This window comes from Stegostoma tigrinum, chromosome 1, assembly GCF_030684315.1.
Source record: "Stegostoma tigrinum isolate sSteTig4 chromosome 1, sSteTig4.hap1, whole genome shotgun sequence".
NCBI lineage: Eukaryota > Metazoa > Chordata > Chondrichthyes > Orectolobiformes > Stegostomatidae > Stegostoma > Stegostoma tigrinum.
The window spans coordinates 28,524,993-28,548,796 of record NC_081354.1 but is presented as its reverse complement, the minus strand read 5'-3'; the positions used below and the strand labels follow the sequence as shown (position 1 = coordinate 28,548,796).

At 43.9% G+C, this 23,804-nt stretch overlaps 1 protein-coding gene across 9 annotated transcripts in view; it reads left to right on the top strand.

Annotated features, from left to right (window-relative positions):
- The window catches only part of inpp4b (inositol polyphosphate-4-phosphatase type II B), a 698,832-nt gene that overhangs the window by 398,197 nt on the left and 276,831 nt on the right, over positions 1 to 23,804 (top strand). For 8 of the 9 annotated variants that reach the window (XR_009443252.1, XM_048533451.2, XM_048533444.2 and 5 more), the window contains one exon: positions 10,613 to 10,692. The exons of the other annotated variant lie outside the window; for it this stretch is intronic. Coding sequence is in view for 5 of the 8 variants with exons in the window: in XM_048533451.2 (XP_048389408.2) it covers positions 10,613 to 10,692 (80 nt within the window). In the remaining 3 variants the exon portion in view is untranslated. The remainder of the gene's footprint in view (positions 1 to 10,612; positions 10,693 to 23,804) is intronic. 9 annotated transcript variants of the gene reach the window in all.

Genomic DNA, 23,804 nt, shown 5'->3' with positions numbered 1-23,804 from the left:
GGGGTCCTTGCAGGGCCCTGGTGCCTTCCTCTCCTCCGGGGGGGCTGGGCCTGCATTGCCCCCGCCGGCGACCTGGGCGTAGGTGGTCCCCCGCCACGGGTATGCCCTATAGAGGTGGCCCGCTTCCCCACAAAGGTTGCAGCTTTTTTCTTGTGGGCAATCCTTTGCAAGGTGTCCCTCCTCCCTGCAGTTCCTGCAGATGGTGGCTTTGCAGTCGGCCACAACGTGACCTGAGCTACCACAGGCATGGCAGACTTTAGGTTGCCCTGTGTAGGTCAGGTAGCCCTTGCTCCCGCCGATTGCGAAGCTAGATGGTGGGTGTACAATGTTCCTGTTCGCGCCCATCCTCAGCGTCACCTTGACCTGCTCTTACTGGTCCAGATCCCGAAGGGGTCCATGATGTCGGCTAGGTCCCCTTCCACCTTCACGTACCTTCCAAGGAAGGTCAGGACATCAACTGCTGGCACATGCGGGTTGTACATGTGTACAGTCACCATACGGCTCCTCTGCGCTGGCATCACGAACAGCGGGACAGCGGTCAATACAGAGAGGGGGCCCTCACCTCTTTTCTCCTTGAAAACCTCCAGGAAGCGCTCGCAAAGCTTGGCACTCCTGAAGGTTACATCGTAAAAACCTCCTCCAGGGAAATCCTGCAGGCAGTAAATGTCCGCAGCAGCGAACCCACAACAGTCGAATAGGACCCTCTTCACGAAGAAGGTGCGGTCCACAGGTGCACCTTCATCCACATTCTTCACGGAAACACGGATGGTGTTCCGGACCCCCTGACCTGGGGCATGAGCACTTGCCGCAGCCATCGTTGCAGGTTGGCTGCTCCCCTGAACCAGCGTTAGGCCGAAGCCAGCATTAAGATCCACCGGTTGCAAGGGTGCACAGCCAACCCGACGTCTTCCTTCCACCTCCAACACAGCGCTCTCCTCCTCTCGGTCCACAAAGGAGTGGGTCTTTATTTTGTTCCGGATGTAAGCTGGTTCACTGAGCTGGAAGGTTTGTTCCCAGGCAATCAGTCACCATTCTAGGTAACATCAACAGTGAGCCTCCAACAAAGCGCTGGTGTTATGTCCCGCTTTATATTTATCTGGTTAGGTTTCCTTGGGTTGGTGATGTCATTTCCTGTGTTGGTGATGTCATTTCCGGTTCTTTTTCTCAGGGGATGGTAGATTGGTTCCAAATCAATGTGTTTGTTGATGGAGTTCCGGTTGGAATGCCATGCTTCTAGGAATTCTCGTGCATGTCTCTGTTTGGCTTGTCCTAGGATGGATGTGTTGTCCCAATCAAAGTGGTGTCCTTCCTCATCTGTATGTAAGGATACGAGTGATAGTGGGTCATGTCGTTTTGTGGCTAGTTGATGTTCATGTATCCTGGTGGCTAGCTTTCTGCCAGTTTGTCCAATGTAGTGTTTGTCACAGTTCTTGCAAGGTATTTTGTAGATGACGTTGGTTTTGTTTGTTGTCTGTATAGGGTCTTTTAAGTTCATTAGCTGATGTTTTAGTGTGTTGGTGGATTTGTGGGCGACCCTGATGCCAAGGGGTCCGAGTAGTCTGGCAGTCATTTCGGAAATGTCTTTGATGTAGGGGAGAGTGGTTATGGTTTCTGAGCCCATTTTGTCTGTTTGTTTGGGTTTGTTGCTGAGAAATCGGCGGACTGTGTTCATAGGGTACCCATTCTTTTTGAATACGCTGTATAGGTGATTTTCTTCTGCTCTGCGTAGTTCCTTTGTGCTGCAGTGTGTGGTGGCTTGTTGGAATAATGTTCTAATGCAGCTTCGTTTGTGGGTGTTGGGATGGTTGCTCCTGTAGTTCAGTATTTGGTCTGTATGTGTTGTTTTCCTGTAGACGCTGGTTTGAAGTTCTCCATTGGCTGTTCGCTCTACTGTGACATCTAGGAATGGCAGTTTGTTGTTGTTTTCCTCCTCTTTTGTGAATGTTATGCCAGTCAGGGTATTATTGATGGTCTTGAAGGTTTCCTCTAATTTGTTTTGTTTAGTGATGACAAAGGTGTCGTCCACATAGTGGACCCAAAGTTTGGGTTGGATGATTGGCAGAGCTGTCTGTTCGAGTCTCTGCATTACTGCCTCTGCTAAGAACCCTGGATATTGGAGATCCCATGGGTGTACTGTTGGTTTGTCTGTAGGTTTTGTTATTGAAAGTGAAGTGGGTGGTGAGGCATAGGTCCACTAGCTTGATGTTGTCCTTGCTGATGAGGTTGGTGGTGTCTGGTGTATGTGTCTTCAGCTCTTCTAATAGTGTAGTCAGTGTTTCTTTGGCCCGGTTGATGTTGATGGATGTGAACAGGGCTGTTACATCAAAGGAGACCATTATGTCATCCTCTTCTATCTTGGTGTCTTTGGTGTTCAGGAATTCTTGGGTGGAGCGAATGGAGTGGTGGGAGTCTTCTACTAGGTGTTTTAGTCTTTGGTGTAGTTCCTTGGCTAATCTGTAGGTTGGTGTTCCAGTTAGCGACACTATGGGTCTGAGGGGGGCTCCTGGTTTGTGAATTTTTGGTAGTCCGTAGAAGTGTGGTGTGTTGGATCCATCTGGTTTCATTTTTTGGAAGTCTCTCTTGTTTAATTCTCCAGATTTTTGAAGTTTTTTGAGTAAGGCTGTGATTCGGTTCTCTAGTTGTGGGGTGGGTCTATCACCACCTGTTGGTAAGTGTCTGTATCTGCAAGCAGTGCATTCGCTTTCTCAATGTCGTCTGTTCGGTTTAGGATGACTGTCAAGCGTCCTTTGTCTGCAGGTAGGATAACGATGTTTTTATCTTTTTTGAGTCCTTTTAGGGCTTTCCTTTCTTGTGTATTGAGTGTGTTTTCTTCCTTTTTCCTGCTTAGTGTTGGTGCGACTGTCTGTCTGATGGTTTGCTGGGTTTCTTCTGTGAGTTCGTTGTCTTTCAGTGTTGCTTCTAACGCTGCTCACATCCAGAACCTCAACCTGAGCTACAAATCTTCTCAAAACTCACTGTTCTTCACTTTCTTTGGGCTCTATCCCAACCTATCATTTACTCATTATCCCATTCCCCACCCTATCTTCTGCATATAAACCAACATTTTTCTAGTTCTGAGGAAAGATCAATGGACTTGAAGCATTAATTCTGATTTCTCTTCACAGATGTTTCTAGACCTGCTGAACTTTTCCAGCCACCTTTATTTCTGTTTCTGATTTAAAGCGTCCACAGCTGTTTCGGTAGATATAATGCACCTATTTTGAACAGGAGGAGAGGATAGCATGGCCGAAGATAGATTTCTACTGTTTCACTTCACGGTCTGGAGAGAATGTGCTACATTACCCTGGTGTGCTGTACACTGGACAATTGGAGTAGACAATGAGGCGACATACTAAATACTAAGGAATTAGGGGAGTGGGAGCAGTCTTTTGAGGAGGATGACGAGTATCAGGAAAGAGGAAGCTATCCTTGTCTATGATAGAGCTCAGGTGCATCTAACGCCACAAGCTCGACAGACGTTCACTGACATTCATTTCCAATACATAGGAGCTGGGTGCAGCAAACCATCGTGGATTGTAAAATAGTTGTTTTTCATGATGCCAAAGCCTGGTTTCCATTGTCCAGTCAGGTTTTTTGTTTGCATTCACTTTTACTAAATAAAAACTCACATTTGAATTTGTCCAAATGCTTGTATCTGTGTGATGTTCCCAAACTAGAAAATGACAAGCTAGGGATCTAGAGAGGGCACTGGGGATGGGGTAGTGGTGATTTAGATGTTCAGATGTGATGGAGCATTGGACAGGAATAGTACGCGGTGTGGTGGTTAAACAGCAACTAGAGTTCGACGATGGAGTTATATGTGCAAGGGAGTGTCAACCTATGACAGCAATGTGCCATGATCAGTGTGGCTCTGAGGCTGCTACACCATGATATCATTGATGGAGGGGGGAACACTGGATTACCAACACTTGTCTGGGTGCACAGTGGACCTTCCAAAGATTGTGTGGATGCAAGAGATGTCAGTCTTTCGGCAGATATCTGCTGAGTAGAAAATTGTTATGTGGACAGTACATGTTAAGACAGGGTTAGAATCAGACTTGGTGGATACCTTACAGGTGAACTAGGTAGTCGATGAAGCAACATTGATCAGATACAGTAAGAAAATGCATTCAGCTTCATAGTGGAAATCACTCCAAAAAATTCAAAGCCATTCAGACTGGGCCAAGGAAGTGTTAAGTTCAGCTTAAAACAGTCTACAAGAAGGATATGGGTATGTTAAGGGACCGGTTAAAACTGGCAGTTCAGATGAACAACATGGCCTAGTGCCAATCTCAAGGTTTTTCCCATACCCTTCCACAATATTTCTATTTAAATAATCATTAATAACATCTTGAATGCTTCAATTGAATCTGTCTCCACCATATTTCCATACCCTAACTACTTACAATGTGAAAAGGTTTTTCTTGAATCACCTTTGCTTATTTTGTACATCACTTTAAATCCTTGCCCTCTCATTCTTGTTCCTTTTCCAATCAGGATTAGCTTTGCCCTATCTACTGTATCCAGCCTGTTCATAATTTTGAAAACCTGTATCAAGTCTCCTCTAACTTCCTTCTTTCCAGTAAGAACAGTCCCGAATTCTTCAAATTATCCTCACAACTGAATTTTCTCATTCCTGGAACCATTATTGCCAATCATTTCTTCACTCTCTCCAATGCAATCACATCTTTCCTATAATGTTGTGCCCACTGTTTTGTATTTGTGTAAGTGCGGTGGTTGTTAGTTTGAGTCTGATCATGTGACACAACAATGATGTCATTGGCCATATTGGGTGGAAACAACTTGATCCAACCTCGCTACCTATTGAGTAAACGCCTTTGAAATAAAACTCCTGCTGTTCAATGCTTTGGCTTCTCAGTCCTTATTGGAGCATAACGCAAGAAAAAAAAATTGATGAGGATAAAAACTGCTTTAAAAAGCTCACCCTAGGAAAGAGGAAAGAACGCAGAAGAAACTTGCTGTGTGCTCCATCCTGAAGGACCACTGTGAAGAACAACAGCCTACAGAGAGGGTAATGTTTTGAACTCGGGTTGTAGACTTGGAAAGAAATGGGCAGTCCCAGGTGTTCCTTGTTTTAAACAGTAAGAAGTGAGATAGTGCTTAAATGTTTTATGGGACATCTTGCTAGGCCCTTCCCATTTAAGAAAAAATGGCAGAAAACCTTTTGCACTGTGAAATCGTGTGATGAAAATAGAAAGCTTAACCACCTACACAGAGGCATTCCATTATTTTGTGTGGGCTGACAAATTTGAAGCAGGTACAGTTGTCCCTGTGTTTCTGTATGTAATGGAGATTAAATCTTTTAACCCCCTAAGGAGTCTGGTATGGCCAGAGAAGTTGGCTTCCAAAACCCACGAAGAAACAATAGAAATCTACAGAGCTATTTTTCAGTAAATCCATTGGTGATTTCTGAAAGGTTCAGATTGCACAAATGCAACGATCAGGACAGTGAATCGATTTCCTGATTTGTGGCAATTTTAAAGAGGTTAGCAGAATTCTGCAATTTCATTAAAAATTTAAATGTTGCTATCAGAGACAGGTGGGTATGTAGTTTGAAATGTTAAGCAATCCAGGAAAGATTGTTGATGGAAAGGAACCTAGTCTTAAAGGAAGCACAGGAAATAGCGACCTTAATTAAGCTAGCAGCCAACAAAGCTCAACTACTAAGCTCGAGCATGATAATTCATAAAATGGCAGCTGAGAGAAGACCATCGATAGGAACTCAAAGCTCCCATGAGTGTGGAAAAATTGGTCATACAGCAGAAAATTGCTGGTATGAAGAAGGTATATGCAGAAACTGCAGCAAAAAAGAGCTCATTGAATGGATATATTTGAGGAAGGAATGTAAATGGCATAAAGTAAAAGTTCAGAAACTGATGAGAAGGAGGAGAAAGGTCTGCATTGAAATAAAGGGCATGAAGAATGGCCAGATGCTTAGTACAAAGACGAGCTGTTATTAAACATACTGGCCTTTGCCGGTGTTACAATCCACTACTGGGTTCCAATACATTAAACAGCAAATCAGTATTAATGGAGGTGGACACTAAAGTGCTGATTTCATTGATGCCTGTAAGTGTGTTTAAGCAGCAGATTAGTCTTTTATTTTCTGAAGAAGTGTCTACGCCCGAAATGTCAGCTTTTCTGTTCCTCCGATGCTGCTTGGTCTGCTGTGTTCATCCAGCTCTACACCTTGTTATCTCCAATTAGTCATGCTGCTGTGTACCACTCAACAATTACACTAAGATCATATGGAGGTGAAGTGATGCCTTTCAGGTGTTGTATCAAAGTGATTATTCAAATATACAGTCAGACTGAAGAATTGTCCAGACGTTGTCAAAGGAAATCTTACAGACTTTATTCCAGACATGGTTGGAGAAAATCAAACTCAACAGTGCTGAAGTAAATCAATTGTCAGATTCTGAGACTGATCTATCACAAAATCTGAAAAACAAAACACCATTGTTTTCAATGTGGATCTGGGAAGCATGGAAAAGATCTCTGTGAAATTAAAAATCAAGGATGAGAATCAAACAAAATGTTGCAAGCCTTATACTGTATCTAATGAAATCAGACCAAATGTCAAGGCAGAATTTGAGAGTCTGGTCAAGACGTGAGTCATTGAATCCATAAATCTGTGCCATGTATAGGGCCATGTCTATTATAGCAGTGATGAAGAAAGATGGATTGGTGCGCTTCTGTGCTGATTTTAAAGTTACTATTATTCTGGTATTGTGTGCTAAGCAGTATCCTTTACCTTTAATTGATTACCTTTTTGTTGGACCATCTGGAGGTCAGCTTTACAGTAAAACTGACCTTAGTCAAGCCTATCTCAAGATGAGTGTAGATCCTGAGTTACAGAAGTATATGAATATTGTAACATATAAAGGATAATTCAAATACATGAGACTGTCATTTGGAGCCACATCTGTATCTGCACTATTCCAGCATGCCATGGATCAAATTCTAAGTGGTTTGGAAGAAGCCGAGTGTTACCTGGATGATAGTTTAGTCACTAGATAGTTTAGGAGAAATGAAAAAAAAACTCCACAATTTGGATGGTACTCCGCAGGGTCTTAAAGATTATAGCCTAAGAGAGAGGAAAGACAAATGCAATTTTTAAAAAAATTCTTCCATTGAATATTTAGGCCAAGTCATTGATGCTCAGGCATTACACAAGTCACTTTCAAAAGTTAAAGCTGTTACTGAGGTGCCAGCACCTAAAAATGTAAACTAACTACGATCATTTTTGGGCTTGCTAAATTACTATAGTATAGAATATCTTTTATTGTCATGTGTATTCTGATACAGAAGTATAGTAGTATAATGAAAAGTTTTTACAATGGCTATGTCTAATGGCACCATCTTAGGTAAAAGTGCCTAGATACAAATCTTGAATACAAAGAGGAATAAAAGGAGAAGGACTAGCATTAACTTATTTTTTAGACACTAAGTAGAAATAAGATATTTGTAACATCGTTAAAGGATTGACATTACAGTCCAGTAAACAGTTTCATGTAGACATTACATTGCAGCAGCCATTGCAGTGAGCATGTGGTCTGACTGCCCACACCAGATCCCAGTCCAACAACTGATCCACTCTGCTCCAAGCGTCCAGTCTGCTCTGTACCGATACTCAGCTGCACCAAGGTATTTTACGTTGCAGTGGGACTTGCTTCCCCTTGTGCTGTTCCAAGTCTCATTTCCCCCATGCTACACTGGGACTTGCTTCTCCCCATGTTGCACTGGGACTTGCTTTCCCCCGCTCTGCTGCATCTCTCGTTCCACTCACGCTGCATTGGGACTCACTTTCCCTCAGGCTGCACTGGGAATCACTTTTCCATGTGCTGCACCAGGACTCTCTTTCCTCCCTGTTGCTCCAGGGCTTGCTCCCCCCTCGCCCCGTGCTACACCGTAACCTGTTTCTCCTCATGCTGCTCAGGGACTTGTTTTCCCTCCTGCTGTGCGGGGACTGCTAAAAGGAAAGAAAACAAAGGAGAGAAAAGGCCAGACGCGCATAGGAGCCCCCACACCTCCTCCCTCACCCCTATCCCAGCCCCAAGATGACATTCCACATTAAGCAGAGGTTCACCTGCACATCTGCCAATGTGGTATACTGCATCCACTGTACCCGGTGTGGCTCCCTCTACATTGGGGAAACCAAGCAGAGGCTTGGAGACCGCTTTGCAGAACACCTCCGCTCAGTTCACAATAAACAACTGCACCTCCCAGTCGCCAACCATTTCCACTCCCCCTCCCATTCTTTAGATGACATGTCCATCATGGGCCTCCTGCAGTGCCACAGTGATGCCACCCGAAGGTTGCAGGAACAGCAACTCATATTCCGCTTGGGAACCCTGCAGCCCAATGGTATCAATGTGGACTTCACCAGTTTCAAAATCTCCCCTTCCCCAACTGCATCCCTAAACCAGCCCAGTTCGTCCCCTCCCCCCACTGCACCACACAACCAGCCCAGCTCTTCCTCTCCACCCACTGCATCCCAAAACCAGTCCAACCTGTCTCCGCCTCCCTAACCTGTTCTTCCTCTCACCCATCCCTTCCTCCCACCCCAAGCCGCACCCCCATCCACGTACTAACCTCATCCCGCCTCCTTGACCTGTCTGTCTCCCCTGGACTGACCTATCCCCTCCCTACCTCTCCACCTATACTCTCTCCACCTATCTTCTTTTCTCTCCATCTTCGGTCCGCCTCCCCCTCTCTCCCTATTTATTCCAGAACCCTCACCCCATCCCTCTCTCTGATGAAGGGTCTAGGCCCGAAACGTCAGCTTTTGTGCTCCTGAGATGCTGCTTGGCCTGCTGTGTTCGTCCAGCCTCACATTTTGTTGTCTTGGATTCTCCAGCATCTGCAGGTCCCATTATCTCAGAGCAGGTTCTCTCTTGATTGACCATTTGGCCATCCAACCAGTTGCCAGCCTGAGAGTAGCAGCAGCTCAGTGCTGATCATCAGCAATCTCCTTAGATCAGTAATTCAGTTGCATTATCTTTCCAGGCCAGTCCCTAACAGAAAACATATGTCTTTGTTTTCATCCTGTTAAAACCGGCTGTTGTTTAAATTTCAGTTCTCAAACAGTTCCAAACCAAAAAATGTGATAAATAAGAGAAAAATAATATTGATCTCCACATAATCTTCATTGTAATACTTGTGATTCTGCCTCAGTTATAATCATGTAAATTAGTAACAGAGCAGCCATGTCAATCTGAAATTGCAGATAGGATTTTTTTTTTCAAATCTTGATTAGTTTTGAACAGTATGGAGTTCAAAAGCAAGAACTGCAACCTTCTATATAAGCTTTTAATACGTAGGATATGATGCATTAACTTTTGCATGAGCAATGTTGAGTGTCAACTTAGTTCAAGACAATGGTCTAAACCATGCTGTTGCTGTGGAGTATTGCTGAATTTCACAAAGCTTGAACCGGTAACTAATCTGTTCTGTTACCTTCAGTGAAGTTGACAGTTCATGCAGACAATGCATATTTTCTACAATGTCACCTGAGGCTCACTTACCAATATATGAGGCGTGCTTCCAATGGAAAAATAACTACTTGAGGTTTATCTGTCAATATGAGCCAGAATATTGAAGCTCTGTGGGGAAATCTGTTACTTGAAGAATGTAAGCCTGATAGCTCAGATTATTAATCAGTGAGTATCTGCAGAATGCAGACTAAGGGAGTTCCTGGTTCAAATCTCATTCTCTGCTGAGAAAATTGTTCTAAGCGTAGACATTGTCACTGGCCTTTAGGAAAATATCTCATTTCTCATCCTGATACGTAGACACCTAATGGAAGGTAGATCCACTTGCTGGGTTCAAGATGCAAATTGGCAGCAATGGTTTCCCAAATTGAAAATTTACTTGTGGTCGAGGAGCAGTCATTGAAGTATTGGGGTATACCAGCAGCTGTGGAGAAAGTACTTCAAGGAATCCAGCACTTGGAGACAAAGAGAGGCTAGTGAAGAAAATTGATGTCTAAGACTGAAAAACACAGTTCTCTTACTTTCTAGATCGATGATGTGATAGCTCAATTCTAGATAATCTCAATAGTCTAAAGATGTTCAGGGTAGTGAGTTGGCTATGCTAAATTGTGCATAGTGCCCAGGGAAGTTTAGGTTAGGTGGATTAGACAGGGGAATGCAAGAGTAGGGGAATGGATCTGGGTGGGATGCTCTTCGGAGGGGTGGAGTAGACTTGTTAGGCCGAATGGCCTGTTTCCACACTAGAGATTCCATGATAACTTTTTTTTATATAAACATCTTACCTGTTTTTACATTATCTTTATCTTTGCTCCATCCAAACAAAATATTAAAATTCTATTACTTATTTAGTGTTGTACCATATAAGTTTGTATTGGGTTTTAATGAAGAAGCCTGCTGTCAAGAAAATAATAAAGCTTAGTGTTATTGATAACTGTCAGTGATCTCCTGGTGAATTCTACAGGATAATGGATCTATCCAGCTGTTTCCTCCTACACTCAGGCTATCTTGTAAGTTAAGACAGATTTACAGACATTGCAATGAAGCTGTCATGTTTATGGATTTTGAAAGTAATGAAGACTTTCTTTTCTGCATTGCAGCGAAGCTTCCTGGGCTCTGCTACATTTGCTGTAGGTGATCTGCTGAAATCAGATGAGCAAACGTTAACCATTAACCTAAGGTATGTGTACAGAGTTTAAAAAGAAGTACCAACTTGGGTCTTTGCAATATTGATTACACAAAATATAAATGCACTAGTTAGGTAGATATTTAATTGGCAATTTCTAAACCCTCGTTGCTGATGTGACTTGTATTCAACATACTTAGAGATGTGTGAGATAAATGGAGAAAATGTGAGCAGCTGCAGTAATTATTTATGATAGCTATTATGGTTGCAAGTGATTTAGGCAGCGTTATTTCAGTTGTCAGTGGACAATAATCCAGTAGGCCAGAACTGTCTTTCAGATTCTACATCAATTAACAAATCTACATGCTGCAAGGCCACATGAATAAGTATTATTAGTACTGGGAAGTGTCATGCAAGTGATTATAACAAGCTTGCCTCTGCATTTGCTGTTGAAATACACTTTAGGAATAATGCGATGAAGCCTCGTGTTATGTTTGACACCTCTACAGTATATCTGACCTGGGAATACTTGGTACTGTCACTTGATAATGATGTGCAAGGAATTACTTTTTTCCTAGTGAGTTTATGCCTCACTTTAACCTGTTTATATACAAAAAGGCACTTTTAATTCCATGGATACTGGTGGAGAAGTTTCTTCCCCATTTAAGTATTTTTCACTGGAAAATAAAAAGCATATTTTTTCACATACATATATATCAGCTATTTGTTACTTACATTTAAACAATATTTCAACACATATAACAAAACACAAAAAGTACTGGGAAAATTCAGTGGTGACATTTTAGTTTGATGCCTTATCACTTTGAAAGGCCATTGATTTGAAAGATTCACATGCTGAGCATTTCCTGCATTTTCCTTTTCTTTTGTGATCCATGGAGACCACTACATTTTAAAATGAAATGCAAACACCCAGCCATTAACCAAAAGAATTATGCCACGATATTCCATGTTTGAAATAAAAACCTAAACTGTATAAGTGTAAAATAAACCAAATTGCTGTTTGAACACTGTGGGCTGAATCATACATATTTTTGGCTGAACGTGAGTTGCATCAGAGTTCCTTTATCTTTATTCATAAACGAGATGAGGGCATTGCTGGCTAGGCAGCATTTATGACCATTCCGAATTGCCCAGAGGGCAGTTCAGAGTCAACCACATTGCTGTGGGTCTGTAGGGCAGACAAGGTAAGGATGGCAGTTTCCTTCCTTAAAGGACATTAGTGAACCAGGGATAATGGGAACTGCAGATGAACACAGCAGGCAAAGCAGCATCTCAGGAGCACAAAAGCTGACGTTTCGGGCCTAGACCCTTCATCTTTGCTCCTGAGATGCTGCTTGGCCTGCTGTGTTCATCCAGCTTCACACTTTATTATCTTAGTGAACCAGGTGTGTTTTTCCAACAATCAACAATGGATTTATGATCATCATTAGATTCTTAGTTCCAGATATTTTATTGAATTCAAAATCCATCATATGCTGTGGCGGAATTAAAACCTGCGCCCTGGAATGATATCCATTTCAAGCCCACGGACTCCCTTAGCTACCTAGAATACACCACCTCCCACCCACCTTCCTGCAAAAATGCCTTCCCCTATTCCCAATTCCTTTGCCTCCGCCGCATCTGCTCCCAGGATGAGGCATTCCACTCCCATACATCTCAGATGTCCTCGTTTTTCAAGGACCACAACCCCAACCCCCCGCAGTGCTCGAGAACACCCTCGACCGTGACTCCTGCATTTCCTGTAACTCATCCCTCACACCCTGCCCCCGCAATAACCACCAAAAGAGAATCCCCCTCGTCCTCACATACCGCCCCACAAACCTCCGGATCCAACGCATCGTCCTCCGACACCTCTGCCATCTGCAATCCCACCCCACAACCAAAGACATTTTTCCATCCCTACCCTTGCCTGCTTTCCGGAGAGACCACTCTCTCTGGGACTCCCTTGTCCACTCCACACTCTCCTCCAACCCACCACACCCAGCACATTCCCCTGCAACCGCAGGAAGTGCTACACCTGCCCCCATACCTCCTCCTTTACCCCCATCCCAGGCCCCAAGATGACTTTCCACATCAAGCAGATGTTCACCTGCACATGTGCCAATGTGGTATACTGCATGTGCTGTACTCGTTGTGGCCTCCTCTACATTGGGGAAACTGAACGGAGGCTTGGGGACCGCTTTGCAGAACACCTACGCAATAAACAACTGCACCTCCCAGTTGCGAGCCATTTTAACTCTCCCTCCCATTTCCTTAGACGACATGTCCATCCTGGGCCTCCTGCAGTGTCACAATGATGCCACCCGAAGGTTGCAGGAACAGCAACTCATATTCCGCTTGGGAACCCTGCAGCACAAAGGCATCAATGTGGATTTCACCAGCTTCAAAATCTCCCCTCCCCCCCACTGCATCTCAAAACCAGCCCAGCTTATCCCCGCCTCCCTAACCTGTTCTTCCTCTCACCTATCCCCTCCTCCCACCTCAAGCCACACCTCCATTTCCTTCCTACTAACCACGTCCCGCCCCCTTGACCTGTCTGTCCTCCCTGGACTGACCTATCCCCTCCCTACCTCCCCACCTACACTCACCTCTACTGGCTCCATTCCTGCCTCTTTAACTTGTCTGTCTCCTCTTCACCTATCTTCTCCTCTACCCACCTTCGATCCACCTCCTCCTCTCTCCCTATTTATTTGAGAACCCTCTGCTCTTCCCCCTTTTCTGATGAATGGTCTAGGCCCGAAACTTCAGCTTTTGTGCTCCTAAGATACTGCTTGGCCTGCTGTGTTCATCCAGCTCTACACTTCGTTACCCCAGAATGCTATCTGGGTCTCTGGATTGACAGTCTAGTGATAATACCACTAGGGTATCCCCCCCCGCCAAAGATGCCCAACACTAGGCCTAATGATATTTCCCTGCTTTAGCTGACCAACTGTACCTCATTAACTACCACCTTGCTCCTATTAGCATCCCTCACATCAATTCTGGCCCTATTTTACCACACATTGTTCTCAGACCATGTGGCAAAGTGGCTCTTTAGCTAACACTGCTGCCTCACAGCGCCAGGGACCCAGGTTCAATTCCTGTTGACTGTTTGTATGGACTTTGCACATTCTCCCTGTGTCTGCGTGGGTTTCCTCCCACACCCAAAGATGTGCAGGCTAGGTGGATTGGTCATGCTAAATTGTCCATAGTGCCCAGGGATGTTTGGGTTAGGCATAGGGAAATGCAGGGGTCAGGGAGTCGGGGTGGGATGCTTCTCAGAGGGACGGTGTGGACTTGTTGGGCCAAATGGCCTGTTTCCACACTGCAGGGATTCTATGCGATTCCCAGTTAGAAGTCTAGCATCCCTTCTCCATGAGCCACCTTTAAAAGATTACAGTGCACCCTGACGAGTGTTGGCCAATCACTGTTGTTCCTCACCGACAGTGTAATGCATAGCAGCCAAAATGTCATACTACCACATTCACATAGCTGGCTTGGCCAACTTGGAGGGGTGGGGGCTGGGTGGGTGCGATTTTAGTAGGAGGCCATAATAGAGGGAGTGGGCTGGTGGGAAGAAGAGAGTGGGTGCAACTGGGTGGGGAATGATGCCATGCAAGAAGGGTGGAGGGACAGATAGGTGCACAAGGGGTCTGTGGAGAGATGGGGTATAAGTGGGTTAATGAGATGGGAGGGGACAGGGGAGATGGGAGAGTGCAGGAACTGGGGAAGGGGAAATGAGTGGAACTTCATTAGTTGTGGGAGATATGGGTAAGTGCAAGGTGGTGGGATGGCAAGGTGGCGCAAAAGGGGGTGGGAGTGAAATGGAGCCTACAGAACTGAGGGAAGATAGTTGTAACATACAGAATAAATTTAAATGTGTCAACAAAGGAACATTACTAATGAGAAGCCTGGAAATCTTGAAATTACAGAAGTCATTAATTACTTGCAAATGAAAATGGAATCTCTAGTTTAAGAATGCATTTGTTTAGGAGGTACAATACGCTCAGTCAACTGTTAGGTTTAAATCTGAGATTGAGATCTGTGATACAGTAGAAAGGGTAGTAACCACTTGATTGAAATTTTCTCGCTTTGTAAATATGTGATGGAATTCTGTCAGCTGAGTGTTAAGTGATAGCTTTTTATCTGTGAAGGTGTATCTATTATTTAAAAAAAAATGCAGAATAACTTTTGTTGCCATGTGCAATTTAAATACTGTAGTGTCCAGAATATTTATGTTTTGCTTAAGTATTGTGTTTTTAGCTTCAGTAGATGTTTGATAATTATTGAGGATATCCATGATTTCTGAAGGTCTCATATGTCAACATGTGTTTAAAAGATAATGAATGCGTTAGTAAGGATGGCAATGATCAGGCTTTAAGAGAAACCTGAAATAAAATTATGCTCTCATCTTGAGTGTTCTTTCACTTCTTCTGGACCAAGCCCCACAATATTCATCAATTCATTTCAATTCTCTTTAATGCACCCACTGTTTTCTGAGTTTTAAGCTATCATGGGTTTCTTTCACTAATATCTGGCATGGTAACATTCTCTGACTCTCCTTCAACCCCTCATGATTGTAGAATCCTTAGTTTGAGCATGAGTCTCATTGCATTCCTGCTTAGTGACTCCAAATCAGAAAGCACTCTTGGTTTCTGAACACTAATCTGCTGCAAGGTTCTGTATTTCAACACAAAACTGGCCCAAAATTTAATTGCGTATTTCTGTGACAAGTCCCTACAATCTTTCCCTCTGGTAATGCGACAAGCATAGGATGTCCCAGAAAGGTGTTGTTAGTCATTGTCTCCAACCTTATATTCTGGGAAATACAAGAATATTTAAATCTCTCTCTCTCGCTATCTCTCTTTTGCTCCACCTTGATCATTTTTTTAGTGGGAAGGTTTGTAGGTAGCCTTATAACTCCCACCAACTGAGGCCTCACTGGCAAACTAATGTCCACTTCAGGGCCTTTTCACACCACCTCTGGTATTAATTCAGCGGTGGCATGAAGGCTCCCTATGCGGAGACCATTTAAGTGTACATTGTCTGCTTGTGGCTCCCTGGGCTGATGGGGAGTGGTGCCAGGGTCTGCTCCTTATTCAAAGGCAAATTATGGAAGTCATCACTGGGAAAGAGCTGACCTGTTGAGAATTATTCACCTATCCTTGCTACCGACACCCCGGCTCTGCACCTCTCATTATGCCATTGCTCAGGTATTCCAGGCCTCTAATAGTTGTTGTATCAACAGTGGTCATATGTTTCATGTGAAAATGTTGAACAAGTTTTGCTTTAGCTGATTTCAAAGTGGGAATGAACTCAGCCAAACGAAGGAGGGAGCTGGTGGATGGAGACTGTTTTATTCATTTATTTTAACAGAAGTATTGGAGAATTTCAGACCATCCTGATGGGAGTGGATGTATAGAAGGATTGTACATCCATGGTGACAAGGAGATGGTTCAGGTCAGAAAGATGGAAATTGTGGATCCAGTGTAAAGCATCAGAGAGCCATGAATATAAGTGGGAAGAAACTGAACAAGGGCTGAAAAATAGTGTCAAGATAGGAAGAAATAAGTTCCATGGGGTGGGAATTGTGTGAAACAATGTGTCTGCCATGGTAGTCCTATTTGTAAATTTTGGGAGAGAGGTAGAAGTAGGCTGTGTAGGTTTATGCAGTGGAGATTGGAAGATCAGCAGAGTAGATGAGGTCATTGGCAATGCTGGAAATAACAGTTTGATGTTGAGTGGTGGCATTCATGATCCAGGGGACCATACAAGGAAGTGTTGAGCGTTGGCACTCAGCCTCTGCATGGTAGAAATTGACATCAGCGTTATTGATAGGTTTATTAACAAGGTCAGGGTTCAACTTGAGAGAACGTAATGCGGCATATTCAAAGGGAGAAGGATTTAAATATGAGGGGTGAGAAATTAAGGTATCCAATGTCACTTCAAGAGTTCTTGATGAAGAGATCAAATGTAGATATAAGTCCAGAGGGAAAGGTCTAGCGGAGTATTGGAGACAGATAAAAATGTTTGTGTATCATGAAGACAACTCCTGTTCAGAGAGTGGGCATTGAGATAAAGGTGATGAAGGAATGTCATGATGTGCCTTAAATTCATTGAGGTTGGGTGTAAAGGGATAAGTCCTTTGAGTGATCTGCGCTCAGCATCAGAGAGGGGAAGATCAGAAGTTTTAGTAAACACACGGCAAGAGGAGGGATTAAAAGAAGAAATGGAGTTGGAGGTAGAGAAAGGGAGGAAGATTCTGGAGGGGCAGGAGTACTTCTGAGCTTTTGACAATTGCATTCCTTAACGTCCTAAAGGGAGAGAAAAAAATACTTGTAAGAGTATGTCTCTCAAGACCATAAGACCATAAGACATAGAAGTGGAAGTAAGGCCATTCGGCCCATCGAGTCCACTCTGCCATTTAAATCATGGCTGATGGGCATTTCAACTCCACTTCGCTGCACTCTCCTCGTAGCCCTTGATTCCTTCTAAGATCAAGAATTTGTCGATCTCTGCCTTGAAGGCATCCAACGCCCCGGCCTCTACTGCACTCCGTGGCAATGAATTCCACAGGCCCACCACTCTCTGGCTGAAGAAATGCTCCTCATTTCCGTTTTAAATATACCCCCTCTAATCTTAAGGCTGTGCCCACGGGCCCTAGTCTCCCCGCCTAACGGAAACAACTTCCTAGCATCCACCCCTTCTAAACCGTACATTATCTTGTAAGTTTCTATTAGATCTCCCCTCAACCTTCTAAACTCTAATGAGCACAATCCCAGGATCCTGAGCCATTCATCATACGTTAAACCTAGCATTCCAGGGATCATCTGTGTGAATCTCCGCTGGACACGGTCCAGGGCTAGTATGTCCTTCTTGTGGTGTGGGGCCCAAAATTGGACACAGTATTCTAAATGGGGCCTAACTAGAGCTTTATAAAGCCTCAGAAACACATCGCTGCTTTTATATTCCAACCCTCTTGAGATAACCGACAACATTACATTTGCTTTCTTAATTACGGACTCTACCTGCAAGTTAACCTTTAGAGAATCGTGGACCAACACTCCCAGATCCCTTTGTACTTCAGCTTTGTGAATTTTCTCACTGTTTAGAAAATAGTCCATGCCTGTATTCTTTTTTTCAAAGTGCAAAACCTCACATTTACTCACATTGAATTTCATCAGCCATTTCCTGGACCACTCTCCTAAACTGTCTAAATCTTTCTGCAGCTTCCCCACCTCCTCAGTACTACCTGCCTGTCCACCTATCTTCTTATCATCGGCAAACTTCACCAGAATGCCCCCAGTCTCTTCATCTAGATCATTAATATATAAGGTGAACAGCTGCGGCCCCAACACTGAACCCTGCGGGACACCACTCGTCACTGGTTGCCATGCCGAAAAAGAGCCTTTAATCCCAACTCTCTGCCTTCTGTCAGACAGCCAACCCTCAATCCAAGCCAGTAGCTCACCTCGAACACCATGGGCCCTCACCTTGCTCAGCAGCCTCCCGTGAGGCACCATACCAAAGGCCTTTTGGAAGTCTAGATATATAACATCTACTGGGTTTCCCTGGTCTAACATACTTGTTACCTCTTCAAAGAATTCTAACAGGTTTGTCAGGCATGATCTCCCCTTACTAAATCCATGCTGACTTGTTCTAATCTGACCCTCCGCTTCCAGGAATTTAGAAATCTCCTTGACAATGGATTCTAGAATTTTACCAACTACCGAGGTTAGGCTAATCGGCCTATAATTTTCTGTCTTTTGCCTTGATCCTTTCTTAAACAAGGGGGTTACAACAGCAATTTTCCAATCATCTGGGACTTTCCCTGACTCCAGTGACTTTTGAAAGATCACGACCAAAGCCTCCGCTATTTCCTCAGCCACCTCCCTCAGAACTCTAGGATGTAGCCCATTGGGGCCAGGAGATTTATCAATTTTTAGACCTTTTAGCTTTTGTAGCATTTTCTCTTTTGTAATGCCTACCATGCTCAACTCTGCCCCCTGGCTCTCCCTAATTGTTGGCATACTACTCATGTCTTCCACTGTGAAGACTGACGCAAAGTACTTATTAAGTTCTTCAGCTATTTCCTTATCTCCCATCACTAGCCTTTCAGCATCAATTTGGAGCGGCCCAATATCTACTTTTGCCTCTCGTTTGTTTCTTATGAATTGAAAGAAGCTTTTACTATCATTTCAAATATTACTAGCTAGCCTACCTTCATATTTGATCCTCTCCTTCCGTATTGCTCTCTTTGTTATCCTCTGTTTGTTTTTGTAGCCTTCCCAATATTCTGATTTCCCAGTGGTCTTGGCCACTTTATAGGCTGTCTCTTTTTCTTTGATATATTTCCTGACTTCCTTTGTCAGCCATAGCTGTCTCGTCCCACCCCGGATAATCTTTCTTTTCTTTGGGATGAACCTCTGTTCTGTGTCCTCAATTACACCCAGAAACTCCTGCCATTGTTGGTCTACTGTCTTCCCCACTAGGCTCTGCTTCCAGTCGATTTTCGTCAATTCCCCTCTCATGCCCTTGTAATTACCTTTATTTAACTGTAACACCATTACATCCGATTTTGCCTTCTCTCTTTCAAACTGCAGACTGAACTCTACCACATTATGATCGCTGCCTCCTAAGTGTTCTCTTACTTTAAGGTCTTTTGTAAAGTCAGGCTCATTACATAGCACTAAGTCCAGAATAGCCTGCTCCCTTGTGGGCTCCATCACAAGCTGTTCCAAAAAGCCAACCTGCAAACATTCCATGAATTCCCTTTCTTTGGATCCACCGTCAACATTATTGACCCAATCCACCTGCATATTGAAGTCCCCCATGATCACCGTGACCTTGCCTTTCTGACATGCCGTATCTATTTCTCGGTGCATCTTGTGCCCCTGGTCCTGATCACTGTTAGGAGGTCTGTACGTAACTCCCATTATAGGTTTTTTGCCTTTGTGGTTCCTCAATTCCACCCACACAAACTCCACATCTTCGGACCCTATATCATTCAGTGCCGTAGATTTAATTTCATTCTTAACTAACAAGGCAACCCCACCCCCTCTGCCCACCTCCTTGTCTTTTCGATATGTTGTGAATCCTTGGATGTTTAACTGCCAGCCCTGAACTCCCTGCAACAATGTCTCTGTGATGCCTACAACATCATAATCGTTCAAGAGGATTTGTGCTGTTGATTCATCTGCTTTGTTGTGAATACTATGAGCATTTAGATAAAGTGCCTTAATGCTAACTTTCTTATCATTATTAGAGAGGTTGGAAATCCCAAGATGTCTTAAGCTATCCTTCCTTTTTGCTGTATTCCTAGTCTGCCTCGAGCTTAAACCCACCTGTACACATGCTATCCTGTTGCTTATCTTTCCATTTAACTCCATACTCCCTATCTCTTTCACTTTCCCTTCCCCCCGACTCAGAAGTTTAAAGTCCTACTGACCACCCTATTTATCCTTTTCGCTAGAACACTGGTTCCAGATTGGTTCAGGTGGAGACTGTCCCAACGATACAGATCCCCCAGTTCCAAAACTGATGCCAATGCCCCATGAAATGGAATCCCTCTTTCCCACACCAATCCCTTTGCCACGTGTTTACTTCCCTAACTTTCTTTTCCCTATGCCAATTAGCACGTGTCTCAGGCAGTAATTCGGAGATTATGACCCTTGAGGACCTGTACTTCAATTTCTTTCCTAGTGCTTCATAATCCCTGAACAGGCCCTCTACCCTCGCTTTGCCTATATTGTTAGTCCCAACGTGGACCACAACAACTGGATCCTACCCCCCCCCCCCACTCCAATATCCTTTCAATCCAGTCGGAGATGTCCCGTACCCTGGCACCAGGTAGGCAACACACCACGCAGGACTCCCGATCCGGCTTGCATAGGATACTATCTGTCCCCCTAATAATAGAGTATCCTATAACAGCTACCTGTCTTTTTGCTCCCCCCTCTTGACTGACCTTCTGCACCACGGTGCTGTGGTCAGCTGGCTCATCCTGTCCACAGTCCTTTTCCTCATCCGTACGGGGAACAAGAATCTCATACCTGTTGGTCAAGGTCAAGGGCTGAGCCTCCTGCACTCCTGAACTCTGAATCCCCCTACCTGCCTCACTTACAGTCACACCTTGTCCCTGAACACTTTCTGAATTTGAGTTATTTAATCTACCAGGTGTGACTGCCTCCTGAAACAAAGTGCCCAGGTAACTCTCCCCCTCCCAGATGTGCAGCAGAGTTTGAAGCTCAGATTCCAGATCATTTACTCTGATCCGGAGTTCTTCCAGCAACCAGCACTTGCTGCAGATGTGGTCTTGTAAGAGCATTGAATGAGATGAAGAATGAAATGGAACTTAGGACTGGGGTGGATTTGAAATAGTATATAGTGGTGCTGATAGATAGAGGTTTAAAGAGTGTGCATGCTTTGGAACGTGATACTGAATGTGGATGTCAGAATGTGGCAGGAACTGCTTAAAGAGTGTTGTATATCTTCGATTTCCCTGTAAACTTAGATTTTAAATATGAAAGATGGGACTTCAGTTAGAATCTGAAATAAAACCAGAAAGTGCTGGAGAAACTCACTAAGACTGGTGACATCTATGCAGAGAGAAAGAGGATTAAATTTTCAAGTCCGGCATGACTCTTCCTGTGGATTAGGGCAGAGCTGGAGACCCTGAGGAGGGCAATGTGTCTTTGATATCAAAGTGGTGCAACTACCTGCTGTGTCTTGTTGACTTTTTTCTCAGGAGAGTGGACCTATTTCTCCTTTCCACTCCTATCATGTACACCCATTTTACACCTGACTTTCCTGCACCACCATTAGCACTGTCATGGGTTTTTGCTCTGGGCTCCCTCACAATTTTTTCCACCTACTCTTCCCTCCCCTATATCTATAGCATAAAAACAGCATTTTTCCCAACCTCTCAGTTCTGAGGAAGATTCATGCCGGACTTGATAGATTAATCCTCTTTCTCTCTGCACAGATGTCACCAGTCTTAGTGAGTTTCTCCAGCACTTTCTGATTTTCTTTCAGATTCCTGGCATCACAGTATTTTATAAAAAGATTTGGAGGTCTGGCTGCTGTGATGCCAACAATACCTCACAGTTAAGTGTTAAATGCTGACTGGGGGGGTACAATGAACAGTTAGAAAATGAGTGAAAGTAACTGTAGTAGAGGACTGGGAAAGGCAAAGCAGAAGTTAGTGATTAGATAGGGTATTGGCCAGGAGTGTGAGGGTCAACAGTTGCTGATATTTATTGTGCTGACTGTATAAATGTATATTGATTGGTAATCTGCATAATCATATTATTGTGATATGAGGGTGATACTTGATCACAGGGATTGCAATTCATACGAAGTAGAATTTGTGATATATTAAAGAATTTATCAACCACTTTAGTTTGTTCGCTGAATTGATAACTCATACATATTGTGCACATATTAACCAAGTTGGAGGATCAGTATTTATGATTGAATTTTTGTAACAATTAGAATTGATAACTTCTGTGCCATTTGCTGAAAGCTACAGCAGGTTCAACAACTGAGGCAGCACCAAACCTGTTACATTTCTACAAAAATTACTGGAAAAACTCAGCAGGTCCAGTAGCATCTATGGAGAGAAAGCAGACTTAAAATTTTGGGTCCTGTGACCATTCTTCAGTTGCTAGGAAAATGTTTGTATATATGCTGAAAATGCATTGGGAGAGGGGGAGAAGTCAACAATAGATGGAGATGGAGCCCGGAGAGAACGAAACACTTGGGCAGACAATTGAATGGGTAAAGATCAGCAGGGGAAAATGAAAAGCTGCTAATCAGGGCCTTTAGTGGCTGACAATGTGTTGTTTGTGATAGCACCCTATATGATGACAGGGCCTGTTGTGTGGGGGTTGGGGTAAGGACATGGAAGAACATGTTCAAGCCCTAAAATTATTGAACTCAACATTGAGTCCAGAAGGCTGTAATTTTCCCAAGTGGAAATTGAGATGCTGTTCTTCAAGCTTGTGCTGAGTTTTGCTGGAGCACTACAGCAAGTCTGAGATAGAGGTATTGGCCATGGAACACAGTGATGTGTTGAAATGGCAGACAACTGAAGCCTAGGGTTATTTCTCTGGACAGATTGTAGGTTTTCTGCAAAGCAATCAACCATTTTGTCTCCCCAAAGTGGAGAAGACCACATTGTGAGAGCAAATACATTTGACTAAATTGAGTAAAATACAGCTAAATCGCTACTTCACCTTGCATGTGCCTTGGAGGAAGATAGAAATAAACAGGTAGGTGTTACACCTTCTGTGATTTCATGGGAAGGTACTGTGGTATTTGGTGAGGTGTTGGAATTGGAGAAAGAGAAGACCAAAGTGTCTGGGAGGTAACAGTCCCTGCAGAATGCTGATGGGGAGGAGAATGTGCATCTGGTGCTGGCATCCTGCCGGAGGTAGCTAAAATGGAACCTGATAATCCTTTGAATATGACTGCTGGTGGGATGGTTAGTGAGGATGAGGGGGACCCTATTGTTGTTGAGAGGAAGAGAAGGGTTCAGGGCAGAAGTGCAGGAGATGATTTGGACACAGCTGAGGGCTCTGTCAATCATGGTGGTGGGGAATTCTGGGTTGAGGAAGAAGGTAGACATTGCGGAGGTCCCCTTGTTGATGTTGGCACCATTGGAACAGATGCAGCAGAGATAGAGGAATTGGGAGAATGGGAGAGTATTTACAGGAAGCAGGGTGTGAGGCTGTATGGTCAAGGTAACTGTGGGAGATGGGGTTTTGTCGTGGATATTGGAGATCAACTATTCCCAGAAATAGAAGCAGAGAAGTTGAGGAAATGAAGGGAGAATTCAGTGATGGACCAGATGAGCATAACAGTGGGATGGAAATTAAAAGCAAAATACATACACTTTTCCAATTCCAGATGAGAGTTGGAAAGGACCCTGCGCAGCCTGCTCCCAACTTCTTCCCAGAATTGTCTTTGGGAAAGGTCCATGGTGAGTTGAGGTTTTAGTTTAATAGTTATCCAGGAATTAGAATGGGTTTTCAATTTTCTAACTTTTCCTGGGTATCTTTCAAGCTTAAATGAGTTGGGACTCTCCAAAATTCTCTGACTTCAAGGGACTTTCTTGGAGGGTGCTGAAACGGAGGGAATTGACCATCAGAAGTTTCAATTCCACA